Below are 17,323 nucleotides of genomic sequence, written 5' to 3' on the forward strand. Positions count from 1 at the left end.
ACATCCGGGTTAACATGCATGAAACCAAGGCTTTTACGGTTACAGAAGTCAGCAAATGATAGCGCATGGGGAATGGGAATGGAGCTTGGCACTGCAGGGCCTGGATTAACCTCCACATCACCAGAGGAACAGAGGAGGAGTAGGATAAGGGTACGGCTAAAGGCTAAAATAACTGGTTGTCTAGTACGTTCAGAACAGAGAGTAAAAGGAGCAGACTTCTGGGCACGGTAGAATAGATTCAAGGCATAATGTACAGACAAAGGTATGGTAGGATGTGGATACAGCGAGGGTAAACCTGTGTATAGAGTGATGATGAAAGAGATATTGTCACTAGAAATATAATTTAAATCAGGTGATGTCACCACATGTGTGGTAGGTGGAACTAAAGTATTAAATAAGGCGTATTGAGCAGGGCTAGAGTGAAATAAGGCAATAAATACTAACCAAAACAGCAATGGACAAGGCATATTGACATTAGCGAGAGGCATGCGTAGCCAAGTGATCATAGGAGTCCAGTGAGTGGCTTCAGGCAGCTTGCGGGCCGGGGCTAACAAGCTAACAGATGGGCCTTGGAGGGACGTTGCGACGGAAGAAAGTCTGTGGCCCCCTCGTGCTATTACATCGGCAGACGGATCAGCAGGGCTCCGTGTGGTAAACCAGGCCAATTGGCAGAATAGATATAGTGGCCAAAGAATTTGTCCGGTGGGCATCTTAAGCTAACAGTCCGATATGCTCTGGACAGCTAGCAGGCCGCGGCTAGCATGCTAGCGTATGGGATATCCGGGGACGAAGTGATGGCAGAGCCAGTTGAGAAAAACCCCATTGGGCGAATCACGTCGGCGGTCCAGTCGTGATGACTTGGCAAAAATAGGTATTGTAGCCCAAGTAGTGGCTGATGGACCTCTTTGGCTAGCCGGGAGATGGGCCTAGCAAGGCTAGCTCCAGGCTAATTGGTTGTTGCGTCAGGACAGCGACGTTAGCCAGGAGTGGCCACTCAAATAGCAGCTAGCTAGTTGCGATGATCCAGGTGAAGAAAAAAAAAGTTTTAGAGCTTGCGGTAGGAATCCGGAGATATGGAGAAAAATAAGTCAGATTTAATCTGGTTTGAGTCGCACTGTGCAGGCTGGCGAGAGTTGTCCATGCTAGAGGTGGCTGATGACCGCTAGCAGTGGCTATCTGACTACTAGCTAGTAGCTAGTTAGCTGGCTAGCTTCTGTTGGGGTTCCGGTTTAGACGACGGATCAGCAGGGCTCCGTATGGAGGGTATAGTGGCCAAAGAATTTGTCCGATGGGCCTCTTAAGCTAACAGTCTGATGTACTTTAGACAGCTAGCGGGCCGTGGCTAACTAGTAGCCAGTTAGCTGGTAGCCAGTTCGCTGGCTAGCCTTTGATGAAAAATAGCAGATCCGTACCACATTGGGTGAGGCAGGTTGCAGGAGAGTATATTCAGTCCGTAGATAGAAAGTGATATTAAAATATTAAATATATATATATATACGGGAAAAACTATGTTTACAAGGGATGGGAAGGGAGAAGACAAAAACACAAGTCCGACTGCTACGCCATCTTGAAAAGTGATATGTTACAACACCAACCTTTACCACAAACATCCATGACCCACCAACCATCATGTCATCTGATCAGTCCAGCAATCAGTGGGATAGAAGATAACCAAAAATGACATTTTACAAGATGTCAATAGCCAATTTTTTTATATGCTCAATTCCTGGAGGCTGCTAGCCTCGTACGAACCATCCTGATCTCGCCAGCTTTCATTATTTTTCAAATCAAATCAAATGTTATGTCACATTTCACCTTACAGTGAAATGCTTATTTACAAGCCCTTAACCAACAATGCAGTTAAGAAAAAAAGTATTTACTCAAATAAACTGAAGTAAAAAATAAATAAAAAATAAGAAAATGTTTAACTATTTAAGGAGTAACAATAGAATAACAGTAGTGAAGCTATATTACAAGGGGTACCGGTACAGAGTCAATGTGCGGGGACACAGGTCAGTCAAGGTATTGAGGTAATATGTACATGTAGGTAGAGGTAAAGTGACTATGCATGGATAATAAACAGAGAGTAGCAGCAGTGTAAAAATGAGGGTGGGGGACAATGAAAATAGTCAGATAATGCAAATAGTCTTTTGATTAGCTGTTCAGGAGTCTTATGGCTTGGGGGTAGAAGCTGTTAAGAAGCCTTTTGAACCGAGACTTGGCGCTCCGGTACCTCTTGCCGTATGGTAGCAGAAATAGCAGTCTATGACTAGGGTGGCTGGAGTCTTTGGATATTTTTTGAGCCTTCCTCTGACACTGCCTGGTATAGAGGTCCTGGATGGCAGGAAGCTTTGCCCCAGTGATGTACTGGGTCGTATGCACTACCCTCTGTAGTGCCTTGCGGCAAGGAGGCCGAGCAGGCGGTGATGCAACCAGTGTCAAGAAAGTGGTGCAGCTCGATGGTGCAGCTGTATAACTTTTTGAGGATCTGATGACCCATGCCAAATCTTTTCAGTCTCCTGAGGAGGAATAGGCTTTGTTGTGCCCTCTTCACGACTGTCTTGGTGTGTTTGGACCATGTTAGTTTGAACTTGAAGCTCTCAACCTGCTCCACTATAGCCCCGTCAATGAGATGGGGACGTGCTAGGTCCTCCCTTCCCTGTAGTCCACAATCTTCTCTTTTGTCTTGATCATGTTGAGGGATAGGTTGTTATTCTGGCACCACACTGCCAGGTCTCTGACCTCCTCCCTATAGGCTGTCTCATCGTTGTCGGTGATCAGGCCTACCACTGTTGTGACGTCTGCAAACTTAATGATGGTGTTGGAGTCGTGCTTGGTCATGCAGTCATGGGTGAACAGGGAGTACAGGTGAGCTGTAGTCAATGAATAGCATTTTCATGTAGGTGTTCCTTTTGTCCGGGTGGGAAAGGGCAGTGTGGAGTGCAATAGAGATTGCGTCATCTGTGGATCTGTTGGGGCGGTATGCAAATTAGAGTGGGTCTAGGGTTTCTGGAATAATGGTGTTGATGTGAGCTATAACCAGCCTTTCAAAGCACTTCATGGCTACAGACGTGAGTGCTACGGGTCAGTAGTCATTTAGGCAGGTTACCTTGGTGTTTTTGAAGCGAGCATAGAAGTTATTTAGCTCGTCTGGTAGGCTCGTGTCCCTGGGCAACCCACAGCTGTCCGTCCCTTTCTAGTCCGTAAGTAGTCTGCATACCCTGCCACATCTGACGAGTGTCGGAGTAAGTGTAGTACGATTCAATCTTAGTCCTGTATTGATGCTTTGACTGTTTGATGGTTCGTCGGAGGGCATAGGGGGATTTCCTATAAGCGTCCGGCTCCTTGAAAGCGGCAGCTCTACCCTTTAGCTCAGTGTGGACAACGTCATCGATGCACTTATTGATAAAGCCAGTGACTGATGTGGTGTACTCCTCAATGCCATCGGAAGAATCCCGGAACATATTCCAATTTGTGCTAGCAAAACAGTCCTGTATCTTAGCATCTGCGTTATCTGACCACTTCCTTATTGAGCGAGTCACTGGTACTTCCTGCTTTAGTTTTTGCTTGTAAGTAGGAATCCGGAAGATGGAGTTATGGTCAGATTTGCCAAATGGAGGGCGAGGGAAAGTTTTGTCCACGTCTCTATGTGTGAAGTAAAGGTGGTCTAGAGTTTTTTCCCCCCCTCTGGTTACACATTTAACATGTTGGTAGAACGGATTTATGTTTCCCTGCATTAAAGTCCCCGGCCACTAGGAGCGCCGCCTCTGGATGAGCAATTTCTTGTTTGCTTTGGGCCTTATACAGCTTGTTGAGTGCCGTCTTAGTGTCAGCATCAGTCTGTGGTAGTATGTAGACAGCTACGAGAAATATAGGTAAATAGTGTGGTCTACAGCTTATCATGAGATACTCTACCTCAGGTGAGCGGCACCTCAAGACTTCCTTAATATTAGATTTCGTGCACCAGCTGTTATTTACAAATAGACACAGACCACCACCCCTTTTCTTACCGGAGGCAGCTGTTCTGTCTTGCCGATGGACCAAAAACACAGCCAGCTGTATGTTACCCATGTCGTCATTCAGCCACGACTCAGTGAAACATAAGATATTACAGTTTTTATTGTCCCGTTGGTAGGATAGTATTGATCACAGCTCATCCATTTAGTTATCCAATGATTGCACGTTGGCTAATAGGACTGATGGTAGAGGGGGATTACTCAATCGCTGTTGGATCCTTACAAGGCACGCCGACCTACGTCCCCGATATTTCTGTCTTTTCTTCCTGAGAATGACGGTGATTTGGGCCTTGTTGGGTGTCTGAAGTAAATCCTTTGCGTTCGACTCTTAAAGAAAAAATATTCTTCCAGTACGAGGTGAGTAATAGTTGTCCTGATATCTAGAAGCTATTTTCAGTCATAAGAGACGGTGGCAGAAACATTATGTACAAAATAAGTTACAAATAACGCAATAAACACACAATAGCACAATTGGTTAGGAGCCCGTAAATAAAATGTAAGCTAGTGAGATCAGGATGGTTCATACAAGGCTAGTATAGTAGGTTGTTGTTTTGTTTATTATCCCATGAAACAGTAGTCCTACATCACTACTGCTAGGCCTATTAGACTAGGCTACACTTGAAAACAAAAGAAAGAAAGAAAGAAAGAAAAGAATGTGGAATCTTTTCTGGGAAGACATCTTGGATATGCTACCACAATGATATGCAAATGCACGTGGTGCTGCTTACTAACAATGAACTGAAGTACATTTCTCCAACGGCGAGAGAAGTTGACCTTCATTATCCTCAGTCTTGAACCCGGACAGTTCTAGTGCGGACCCCTAGTTCATTGAAAAGCGACATTGTTTCTTTAAGATTCGACTTTCAGCCATCAGCGGGTCTGTCTGTTCATTGTTGGAGAGAGAGACAGAGAGAAAGAGACAGCGAGTTGAGATTGATATACGGGTGCTGAGGACAAGTCGTGCATAATATCATCGAGCAGCTGGGGTGGAAAGTAGCACAGAACCCCGGTATTGAGCACACATCCTACCAGAGACAACATGGGTAAGTCGTCTACTGTACATTTTCGTTGGTATTCTTTGAATTATTTGGGAATTTTATAATATTATGGCTGGCATGAAAAGTGCTGATAAGTGATTTGTTTAATGCTTTCGAGAGGTACAAACTAGCCTACTTTTCAGAAGTGCATTGTCTTTCACTTACAATGTCTTCATTTTTACCAACCCAATGTGTTCTAAGTGCTATTGGTTTTAGGAAAGTAGCAAGTGAATTAATTATAGGCCACTTTGCAACAATTTGAACACTAATGGGCTTCAGTTCCTGTTTCACTTGCTTCTCGGGCATAAAGGTCTGTGATGTCCATGAGAAGTTGTTTGAGGTCCCTAATAGGGCCGTATCTTTATTAGTATAGGTCCTCTCTGCAGTTCTCGAGAGGGGACTTTTGAGGCTAGAATTGTGCAAATAAGAGAAGTGGAACTGTTTTAAACTAGGTAGAAAACCCCTGGACCTGTTGCTGGGTGACTATGCTATTTTCCTTCCTATGTGTATGATAAGTACTGCTATTTTGTCAAAATAACAAAATTGCTTGAACATAGGTGTTGAGAAAAGTAAAGTGCTGAATATCAAGTCATGTTACTGAAGAGGCTTTTCGGCAGTGTGTTTGTAAAAGGCGCTACATGGTCAATCTTACGTCTGCATTGGCCGCGAAGCATTTAAAGTGATACGGCATTTAAAGTTTATACTTCTTGCGCTTCGCGGAGCTGTTGTCAAGGAAGTGAGTTTGTGTTTATACAGGACATCCCGCCATCACCCACCGTCAACTAATCATGTCGATGCGGAACTATATGGAGCCCTGCGCATTGTTACAACATTTGAGAGGAGCGAGGTGATGCGGTCCAAAGCTCAATTTGGCTTCTGCGTGCTTCTGATGTCTCCGTAATTGCAGCACACCATCCTTACGGAGTCTCCGACCACATTTTCCAATCAACCATAAATTGGCTCTTAGTCCGTGTTCTTTCATTGGCAAACTTTTTAATTGGTTTAAAACTCATTTCCACACTGGAGTGATTATGCAACCTGGAAGACCGCCTGATCTCTCACACACACACACACACACACACACACACACACACACACAAACAAAACCCTGGAGTCACGGAGTGCATGTGCATGGTGCCCCTTCCTGCCATCTGTGCCAACTGTAATAATGGTACCAGCTCCAGCCAGTCTTCTGAGGGAGAGCGTGATCTCCCCCTGCCTTTCCCCACTTCCACCACGGACTATTGGATATCCCTCTGGTTGTCACAAGCCTCCTTCTGCTTCTATAAACCCCAGTGTGGGTGCTGGAGGTGGCTCTGGCTATTGTTTGCTTGACATTGGTGGCCCTTGTCTTCCCACACTGCACCGGGACAAAGAACATTGTCTCTGCAGTCACACAAGCAGCCTCTCTCTTTTCTTAGTCTTTTTCTCTGTCCTCCCTCTTTTCTCCCACTCTCCATGGTGTGAGCGCTGATTGGAGCCAGGGTTAGTGCTGGGTTTGGGACAGACAGATCCTCACATCCTAAGGGCCCATTCACAGCACATGACTCTGGGGAAGAATGCCCGTAGCTAGCTGACAGACTGAACACTACTGTGCATAGGGAACAGAGCATTCCAAAGCCACAAAGAGTAACCCAGGGATGAGAGATTTTACGACCACAGCTGGATTGTGGAATAACTGTTGCCAGATCCTTACAGTATACAGTTCTTTATCCATCCATATAGTCACAGTGACGTGTGTTCATTACCACTCCCTTGGTGGTTGCCCTCTGCTTCTCTAGAGGTAACCCATACGTAACCCTACATTAACCCCTATGTCGTTATGTCCTGTCCTATAGGTTGTTATGACTGCTGTATGAAGTGCCTGGGAGGGGTACCATATTGCTCCCTGGTGGCCACTCTGCTGTGTTTCTCAGGGATCGCTCTGTTCTGTGGCTGTGGTCACCAGGCCCTCACTGAGACGGAGAGACTCATCGAGACATACTTCGCCCGTAACCTACAGGACTACATTACCCTGGCCTACCTGTGAGTGGCTCAAAGGCTATTGCTTTATCCCTAAACTACCCCCCTAGGAATACCTGCAACTGATTAGAATAGAGGTGGCCAAGACCTAGGCTTTGTTATAGCTGGGCTGGAACAAAAACCTCAATTGTTTTGGCGATCCAGGACCAGGATTGGCCTTGTTTAGATGTCCCCTGAGTCTGCTGTATAAGTACATTGAACTAAACGGCAGACCTCATGTTAATGGTAGACCTACTTTTAATGGTAGACCTACTGTTAATGGTACACCTCATGTTAATGGTAGACCTACTGTTAGTGGTAGACCTCATGTTAATGGTAGACCTACTGTTAATGGTAGACCTCATGTTAATGGTAGACCTACTGTTAGTGGTAGACCTACTGTTAATGGTAGACCTACTGTTAATGGTAGACCTACTGTTAATGGTAGACCTACTGTTAATGGTAGACCTACTGTTAGTGGTAGACCTACTGTTAATGGTATACCTCATGTTAATAGTAGACCTACTGTTAATGGTAGACCTCATGTTAATGGTAGACCTACTGTTAACGGTAGACCTCATGTTAACGGTAGACCTCATGTTAACGGTAGACCTACTGTTAACGGTAGACCTCATGTTAACCGTAGACCTCATGTTAACCGTAGACCTCATGTTAACCGTAGACCTCATGTTAACCATAGACCTCATGTTAACGGTAGACCTCATGTTAACGGTAGACCTCATGTTAACGGTAGACCTCATGTTAACGGTAGACCTCATGTTAACGGTAGACCTCATGTTAACGGTAGACCTCATGTTAACGATAGACATCTTGTTAATGGTAGACATCATGTTAACGGTAGACCTCATGTTAACGGCAGACATCTAGTTAACGGTAGACATCATAGTCCTACTGTAGTGATGTGTCCTAATACTTTTTTCCCTCCTTCTCTCCTGCCCCTCCTCTTCCTTCACCCTCCTGCCCCTCCTCTTCCTTCTCCTCTGCCCCTCCTCTTCCTTCTCCCCTGCCCCTCCTCTTCCTTCTCCCCTGCCCCTCCTCTTCCTTCTCCCCTGCCCCTCCTCTTCCTTCTCCCCTACCCCTCCTCTTCCTTCACCCTCCTGCCCCTCCTCTTCCTTCTCCCCTGCCCCTCCTCTTCCTTCACCCTCCCGCCCCTCCTCTTCCTTCTCCCCTGCCCCTCCTCTTCCTTCACCCTCCCGCCCCTCCTCTTCCTTCTCCCCTGACCCTCCGCTTCCTTCACACTCCTGACCCTCCGCTTCCTTCACCCTCCTGACCCTCCTGACCCTCCTCTTCCTTCACCCTCCTGACCATCCTCTTCCTTCAACCCCCTGACCCTCCTCTTCCTTCACCCCCCTGCCCCTCCTCTTCCTTCACCCTCCTCTTCCTTCTCCCCTGCCCCTCCGCTTCCTTAACCCTCCTGCCCCTCCTCTTCCTTCTCTCCTGCCCCTCCTCTTCTGCTCTTCCAACATAGTATCCAGTACTTCCAGTATGTTATCTATGGCTTGGCTTCATTCTTCTTCCTCTACTGCATCGTACTGCTGGCGGAGGGATTCTACACCACCAGCGCCGCCAAGCAGACCTTCGGAGAGTTCAGGAGCACCCTGTGTGGTCGCTGTCTTAGTAGCACGGTGAGAGAGTGGGGGAATGGTGGAGGTGTGATGGTAACAGGCTGGGGTGGAGGGGTGTTGGTAACAGGCTGGGGTGGAGGGGTGATGGTAACAGGGTGGAGGGGTGATGGTAACAGGCTGGGGTGGAGGGGTGATGGTAACAGGCTGTGGTGAAGGGGTGATGGTAACAGGGTGGAGGGGTGATGGTAACAGGGTGGGGTGGAGGGGTGATGGTAACAGGGTGGGGTGGAGGGGTGATGGTAACAGGCTGGGGTGGAGGGGTGATGGTAACAGGCTGGGGTGGAGGGGTGATGGTAACAGGCTGTGGTGGAGGGGTGATGGTAACAGGGTGGAGGGGTGACGGTAACAGGATGGGGTGGAGGGGTGATGGTAACAGGGTGGGGTGGAGGGGTGATGGTAACAGGGTGGGGTGGAGGGGTGATGGTAACAGGGTGGGGTGGAGGGGTGATGGTATCAGGGTGGGGTGGAGGGGTGATGGTAACAGGGTGGGGTGGAGGGGTGATGGTATCGGGGTGGAGGGGTGATGGTATCAGGGTGGGGTGGAGGGGTGATGGTATCAGGATGGGGTGGAGGGGTGATGGTAACAGGATGGGGTGGAGGGGTGATGGTAACAGGGTGGGGTGGAGGGGTGATGGTAACAAGGTGGGGTGGAGGGGTGATGGTATCAGGGTGGGGTGGAGGGGTGATGGCATCAGGGTGGGGTGGAGGGGTGATGGTATCAGGATGGGGTGGAGGGGTGATGGTATCAGGATGGGGTGGAGGGGTGATGGTAACAGGATGGGGTGGAGGGGTGATGGTAACAGGATGGGGTGGAGGGGTGGTGGTAACAGGATGGGGTGGAGGGGTGGTGGTAACAGGATGGGGTGGAGGGGTGATGGTAACAGGATGGGGTGGAGGGGTGATGGTAACAGGATGGGGTGGAGGGATGATAGTAACAGGATGGAGGGGTGATGGTAACAGGATGGGGGGGTGATGGTAACAGGGTGGAGGGGTGATGGTAACAGGGTGCGGGGGTGATGGTAACAGGATGGGGGGGTGATGGTAACAGGATGGGGGGTGATGGTAACAGGCTGGGGTGGAGGGGTGATGGTAACAGGCTGGGGTGGAGGGGTGATGTTAACAGGGTGGAGGGGTGGAGGGGTGATGGTAACAGGGTGGGGTGGAGGGGTGATGGTAACAGGGTGGGGTGGAGGGGTGATGGTAACAGGCTGGGGTGGAGGGGTGATGGTAACAGGGTGGAGGGGTGATGGTAACAGGGTGGAGGGGTGATGGTAACAGGGTGGAGGGGTGATGGTAACAGGATGGGGTGGAGGGGTGATGGTAACAGGATGGAGGGGTGATGGTAACAGGATGGGGGGTGATGGTAACAGGGTGGAGGGGTGATGGTAACAGGGTGGAGGGGTGATGGTAACAGGATGGGGGGTGATGGTAACAGGATGGAGGGGTGATGATAACAGGGTGGAGGGCTGATTGTAACAGGATAGGGTGGAGGGGGTGATGGTAACAGGATGGGGTGGAGGGGTGGTGGTAACAGGGTGGAGGGGTGATGGTAACAGGGTGTAGGGGTGATGGTAACAGGATGGGGTGGAGGGGTGATGGTAACAGGATGGAGGGGTGATGGTAACAGGATGGGGGGTGATGGTAACAGGGTGGAGGGGTGATGGTAACAGGGTGGAGGGGTGATGGTAACAGGATGGGGGGTGATGGTAACAGGATGGGGGGGTGATGGTAACAGGGTGGAGGGGTGATGGTAACAGGGTGGGGTGGAGGGGTGATGGTAACAGGGTGGGGTGGAGGGGTGATGGTAACAGGGTGGGGTGGAGGGGTGATGGTAACAGGGTGGGGTGGAGGGGTGATGGTATCAGGGTGGGGTGGAGGGGTGATGGTATCAGGGTGGGGTGGAGGGGTGATGGTAACAGGATGGGGTGGAGGGGTGATGGTAACAGGATGGAGGGGTGATGATAACAGGATGGAGGGGTGATGATAACAGGGTGGAGGGGTGATGATAACAGGGTGGAGGGGTGATGATAACAGGGTGGAGGGGTGATTGTAACAGGATAGGGTGGAGGGGGTGATGGTAACAGGATGGGGTGGAGGGGTGGTGGTAACAGGGTGGAGGGGTGATGGTAACAGGGTGTAGGGGTGATGGTAACAGGATGGGGTGGAGGGGTGATGGTAACAGGATGGAGGGGTGATGGTAACAGGATGGGGGGTGATGGTAACAGGGTGGAGGGGTGATGGTAACAGGGTGGAGGGGTGATGGTAACAGGGTGGAGGGGTGATGGTAACAGGATGGGGGGTGATGGTAACAGGGTGGGGTGGAGGGGTGATGGTAACAGGGTGGGGTGGAGGGGTGATGGTAACAGGCTGGGGTGGAGGGGTGATGGTAACAGGGTGGAGGGGTGATGGTAACAGGGTGGAGGGGTGATGGTAACAGGGTGGAGGGGTGATGGTAACAGGGTGGGGTGGAGGGGTGATGGTAACAGGGTGGGGTGGAGGGGTGATGGTATCAGGGTGGGGTGGAGGGGTGATGGTATCAGGGTGGGGTGGAGGGGTGATGGTATCAGGATGGGGTGGAGGGGTGATGGTAACAGGATGGGGTGGAGGGGTGGTGGTAACAGGATGGGGTGGAGGGGTGGTGGTAACAGGATGGGGTGGAGGGGTGATGGTAACAGGATGGAGGGGTGATGGTAACAGGATGGAGGGGTGATGGTAACAGGATGGGGGGGTGATGGTAACAGGGTGGAGGGGTGATGATAACAGGGTGGAGGGGTGATGGTAACAGGGTGGAGGGGTGATGGTAACAGGATGGGGGGTGATGGTAACAGGGTGGAGGGGTGATGGTAACAGGGTGGAGGGGTGGAGGGGTGGTGGTAACAGGATGGGTTGGAGGGGTGATGGTAACAGGGCGGAGGTGTGATGGTAACAGGGTGGAGGGGTGATGGTAACAGGATGGGGTGGAGGGGTGATGGTAACAGGATGGGGTGGAGGGGTGATGGTAACAGGGTGGAGGGGTGATTGTAACAGGATAGGGTGGAGGGGGTGATGGTAACAGGATAGGGTGGAGGGGTGATGGTAACAGGGTAGAGGGGTGATGGTAACAGGGTGGGGTGGAGGGGTGATGGTAAAAGGGTGGAGGGGTGATGGTAACAGGATAGGGTGGAGGGGTGATGGTAACAGGATAGGGTGGAGGGGGTGATGGTAACAGGGTGGAGGGGTGATGGTAACAGGGTGGAGGGGTGATGGTAACAGGGTGGAGGGGTGATGGTAACAGGGTGGAGGGGTGATGGTAACAGGGTGGAGGGGTGATGGTAACAGGGTAGAGGGGTGATGGTAACAGGGTAGAGGGGTGATGGTAACAGGATAGGGGGTGATGGTAACAGGGTGGAGGGGTGATGGTAACAGGGTGAAGGGGTGGAGGGGTGGTGGTAACAGGGTGGGTTGGAGGGGTGATGGTAACAGGATGGGGTGGAGGGGTGATGGTAACAGGATGGAGGGGTGATGGTAACAGGATGGGGTGGAGGGGTGATGGTAACAGGATGGGGTGGAGGGGTGATGGTAACAGGATGGAGGGGTGATGGTAACAGGGTGGAGGGGTGATTGTAACAGGGTGGAGGGGGTGATGGTAACAGGGTGGAGGGGTGATGGTAACAGGGTGGAGGGGTGATGGTAACAGGGTCGAGGGGTGATGGTAACAGGGTCGAGGGGTGATGGTAACAGGGTCGAGGGGTGATGGTAACAGGGTCGAGGGGTGATGGTAACAGGGTCGAGGGGTGATGGTAACAGGGTCGAGGGGTGATGGTAACAGGGTAGAGGGGTGATGGTAACAGGGTGGAGGGGTGATGGTAACAGGGTGGAGGGTGATGGTAATAGGGTGGAGGGGTGATGGTAACAGGGTAGATGGGTGATGGTAACAGGGTGGAGGGGTGGAGGGGTGATGGTAACAGGGTGGAGGGGTGATGGTAACAGGGTGGAGGGGTGATGGTAACAGGGTGTGGATGGGGTGGAGGTTAGAAGATGAGGATGGAGGAAGGCTGGGTGAGGAGGTAGTTGAGAGGATGGTGTGAAGGTATAGTGGGGCTGAGTCCAGTGGGATAGAGGTAAGAGAGTGAGGGTGGAAATGAGAGCTCAAGAAACCTGTGAAAGTTGCACTTCTTGATTCATTTTTGGCCTGTTAAAATTCATAATATCCAAACATGAATCTCTCTCTTCATCTGCAGTTTATATTGATAACGTACCTTCTGGCGGTGGTGTGGCTGTTGGTGTTTGCCTTCTCTGCCTTGCCTGTCTATTTCTTCTACAACATGGACGCTACCTGCCAGACCATCACCGTCCTGACTGAGACCCCAGCTAGCATCAACCAGCTCTGTATCGACGCCAGGCAGTACGGTAAGGAAAGAGAACATCACCTCACTATATCATCTGCTATGTTCATTCATATGGTAACATTTGGTAAGTATTCAGACCCCTTTGACTAATTCCACATTTTGTTACGTTACAGCCTTATTCTGAAATGGATTATATTTTTTGTGAATGTATAAAAATAAAAAAAATGTAAACATCACATTTACATAAGTATTCAGACCATCTGCTCTGAGACTGCAAATTGAGCTCAGGTGCATCCTGTTTCCATTGATCATCCTTGAGCTGTTTCTACAACTTGATTGGAGTCCACCTGTGGTAAATGCAATTGATTGGACATGATTTGGAAACGTGTCTATATAAGGTCCTACAGTTGACAGTGAATGTCAGAGCAAAAACCAAGCCATGAGGTCAAAGGAATTGTCTATAGAGTTCCGAGACAGATCTGGGGAAGGACACCAAAAAATGTCTGCAGCATTGAAGGTCCCCAAGGCCTCCGTCATACTTAAATGGAAGAAGTTTGGATCCACCAAGACTCTTCCTAGAGCTGGCTGCCTGGCCAAAATGAGCAATCGGGGGAGAAGAACCCGATGGTCACTCTGACAGAGCTCCAGAGTGCCTCTGGTGGAGATGGGAGAACCTTCCAGAAGGACAACCATCTCTGCAGCGCTCCACTAATCAGGCCTTTATGGTAGAGTGGCCAGATGGAAGCCACTTCTCAGTAAAAGGCAAATGACAGCCCACTTGGAGTTTGCCAAATGGCACCTAAAGACTCTGACCATGAGAAACAAGATTCTCTGGTCTGTTGAAACCAAGATTGAACTCTTTGGCCTGAATGCCAAGCGTCACATCTGGAGGATGGCACCATTCCTACGATGAACCCCAACCCCACGGTGAAGCATGGTGGTGGTAGGATCGAGGGAAAGATGAACAGCGCAAAGTACAGAGAGATCCTTGATGACAACCTGCTCCAGAGCGCTCAGGACCTCAGACTGGGGCGAAGGTCCACCTTCCAACAGGACAATGACCCTAAGTATACAACCAAGACCATGCATGAGTGGCTTCGGGATGAGTTTCTGAGTGGCCCAGTCAAAGCCCGAACTTGAACCCAATCGAACATCTCTGGAGAGACTTGAAAATAGCTGTGCAGCAACACTCCCTTTCCAACCTGACAGAGCTTGAGAGGATCTGCAGAGAATAATGGGAGAAACTACCCAAATACAGGTGTGCCAAGCTTTTCGAGTCAAACCCAAGAAGACTCAAGGCTGTAATCGCTGCCAAAGGTGCTTCAACAAAGTACTGAGTAAAGGGTCTGAATACTTATGTAAATGTGATATTTAAGGTTTAATAAATTTAGCAACAAATTTGAACCTGTTTTTGCTTTGTCATTATGGGGTAATGTGTGTAGATTGTTGAGGGGGGAAAAACTGTTTGAATCTATTTTAGAATAAAGGCTGTAACGTAAAACAAAACATGGAAATAGTCCAGCGTTCTGAATACCTTCTGAATGCCTTGTGAATGCCTTCTGAATACCTTCTGTATACCTTCTGAATGCCTTCTGAATGCCTTCTGAATACCTTCTGAATGCCTTCTGAATACCTTCTGAATGCCTTCTGAATACCTTCTGAATGCCTTCTGAATGTCTTCTGAATGCCTTCTGAATGCCTTCTGAATGCCTTCTGAATACCTTCTGAATGCCTTCTGAATGCCTTCTGAATGCCTTCTGAATACCTTCTGAATGCCTTCTGTATACCTTCTGAATGCCTTCTGAATGCCTTCTGAATGCCTTCTGAATACCTTCTGAATGCCTTCTGTATACCTTCTGAATGCCTTCTGAATGCGTTCTGAATGCCTTCTGAATACCTTCTGAATACCTTCTGAATGCCTTCTGAATGCCTTCTGAATGCCTTCTGAATACCTTCTGAATGCCTTCTGAATGCCTTCTGAATACCTTCTGAATGCCTTCTGAATACCTTCTGAATGCCTTCTGAATACCTTCTGAATGCCTTCTGTATACCTTCTGAATGCCTTCTGAATACCTTCTGAATGCCCTGTATGATCTCTGTGGGTCTAGTAAAGGTTGGTCATACCACGTTTAACATGTATTACCTTTTAATGTGGCAGAAACACAACCAGTCATGATGTTTTCATCTGATTGTCAAACAATCACTTAACAAAGACGCCCCTGTAGGCTACCTGTGCACATTAGTTCACTCAGAAAATAACTCCAGCATCCAAACCCCAACAGTGCGCTGTGCACCAACAATGTGATGAATGGAAACCGACAGCTGCTATAAAACACTTAGGTGTATTGTAATGACATTCTGGGATTGTCATTAGGCCTCCACTTGTAGCCTGAATTGATGCATCCACTGTTGTCTGCGCACGCCGCGATCTCGGCCACTCCTCTCCGCCTTGGCAAAAGGTGTTTTCGTCGAACCACAATGCAATTCGCTCATTTTTCATGGCCTATATTTTTCTAGGCAATATATGTTAATTGTGATAGGCTCACGTTTTACCGGTAAGTTCTACCCTCACAATTCTTTTGGGCTGGGACACTGTACCTTACCGGACCTTACCAGACCATAATGTACCAGAACATACCAGACCTTACCGTCCCAGACCGGACCTTACCAGACCATAATGTACCAGAACATACCAGACCTTACCGTACCAGACCGGACCTTACCAGACCATAATGTACCAGAACATACCAGACCTTACCGTACCGTACCGTACCTTACCAGACCATAATGTACCAGAACATACCAGACCTTACCGTCCCAGACCGGACCTTACCAGACCATAATGTACCAGAACATACCAGACCCTACCGTACCAGACCATAATGTACCTTACCGTACCAGACCATAATGTACCTTACCGTCCCAGACCGGACCTTACCAGACCATAATGTACCAGAACATACCAGACCCTACCGTCCCAGACCGGACCTTACCAGACCATAATGTACCAGAACATACCAGACCTTACCGTACCAGACCGGACCGTACCAGACCATAATGTACCTTACCGTACCAGACCATAATGTACCTTACCAGACCATAATGTACCAGAACATACCAGACCTTACCGTACCAGACCATAATGTACCTTACCGTACCAGACCGTACCTTACCAGACCATAATGTACCAGAACATACCAGACCTTACCGTACCAGACCATAATGTACCTTACCGTCCCAGACCGGACCTTACCAGACCATAATGTACCAGAACATACCAGACCTTACCGTACCAGACCGTACCTTACCAGACCATAATGTACCAGAACATACCAGACCTTACCGTCCCAGACCGGACCTTACCAGACCATAATGTACCAGAACATACCAGACCTTACCGTCCCAGACCGGACCTTACCAGACCATAATGTACCAGAACATACCAGACCTTACCGTACCAGACCGGACCTTACCAGACCATAATGTACCAGAACATACCAGACCTTACCGTCCCAGACCGTACCTTACCAGACCATAATGTACCAGAACATACCAGACCTTACCGTCCCAGACCGGACCTTACCAGACCATAATGTACCAGAACATACCAGACCTTACCGTACCGTACCAGACCGGACCTTACCAGACCATAATGTACCAGAACATACCAGACCCTACCGTACCGTACCAGGCCGTACCAGACCATAATGTACCAGAACATACCAGACCTTACCGTACCGTACCAGACCGGACCTTACCAGACCATAATGTACCAGAACATACCAGACCTTACCGTACCAGACCGTACCTTACCAGACCATAATGTACCAGAACATACCAGACCTTACCGTACCAGACCATAATGTACCAGAACATACCAGACCGTACCTTACCAGACCATAATGTACCAGAACATACCAGACCTTACCGTACCAGACCATAATGTACCAGAACATACCAGACCTTACCGTACCGTACCAGACCGGACCTTACCAGACCATAATGTACCAGAACATACCAGACCCTACCGTACCGTACCAGGCCGTACCAGACCATAATGTACCAGAACATACCAGACCTTACCGTACCGTACCAGACCGGACCTTACCAGACCATAATGTACCAGAACATACCAGACCTTACCGTACCAGACCGGACCTTACCAGACCATAATGTACCAGAACATACCAGACCCTACCGTACCGTACCATCCCGTACCAGACCATAATGTACCAGAACATACCAGACCTTACCGTACCAGACCGGACCTTACCAGACCATAATGTACCAGAACA

At 49.2% G+C, this 17,323-nt stretch overlaps 1 protein-coding gene across 3 annotated transcripts in view; it reads left to right on the forward strand.

Annotated features, from left to right (window-relative positions):
* Positions 1 to 4,718: 4,718 nt before the first annotated feature.
* The window catches only part of plp1a (proteolipid protein 1a), a 17,479-nt gene continuing 4,874 nt past the window's right edge, over positions 4,719 to 17,323 (forward strand). Inside the window, exons 1-4 of one of the 3 annotated variants that reach the window (XM_036970274.1) lie at positions 4,719 to 5,059; positions 6,892 to 7,078; positions 8,544 to 8,700; positions 12,921 to 13,089. In XM_036970274.1, the coding sequence (XP_036826169.1) occupies positions 5,056 to 5,059; positions 6,892 to 7,078; positions 8,544 to 8,700; positions 12,921 to 13,089 (517 nt within the window). In that variant the 5' untranslated portion in view covers positions 4,719 to 5,055. Of the gene's footprint in view, positions 5,060 to 5,408; positions 5,533 to 6,891; positions 7,079 to 8,543; positions 8,701 to 12,920; positions 13,090 to 17,323 lie in introns of those variants that run through there. The other 2 variants (XM_036970276.1, XM_036970275.1) reach the window with 2 other exon arrangements.

Source organism: Oncorhynchus mykiss, chromosome 31 (genome assembly GCF_013265735.2).
Source record: "Oncorhynchus mykiss isolate Arlee chromosome 31, USDA_OmykA_1.1, whole genome shotgun sequence".
NCBI classification, from domain to species: Eukaryota; Metazoa; Chordata; class Actinopteri; order Salmoniformes; family Salmonidae; genus Oncorhynchus; species Oncorhynchus mykiss.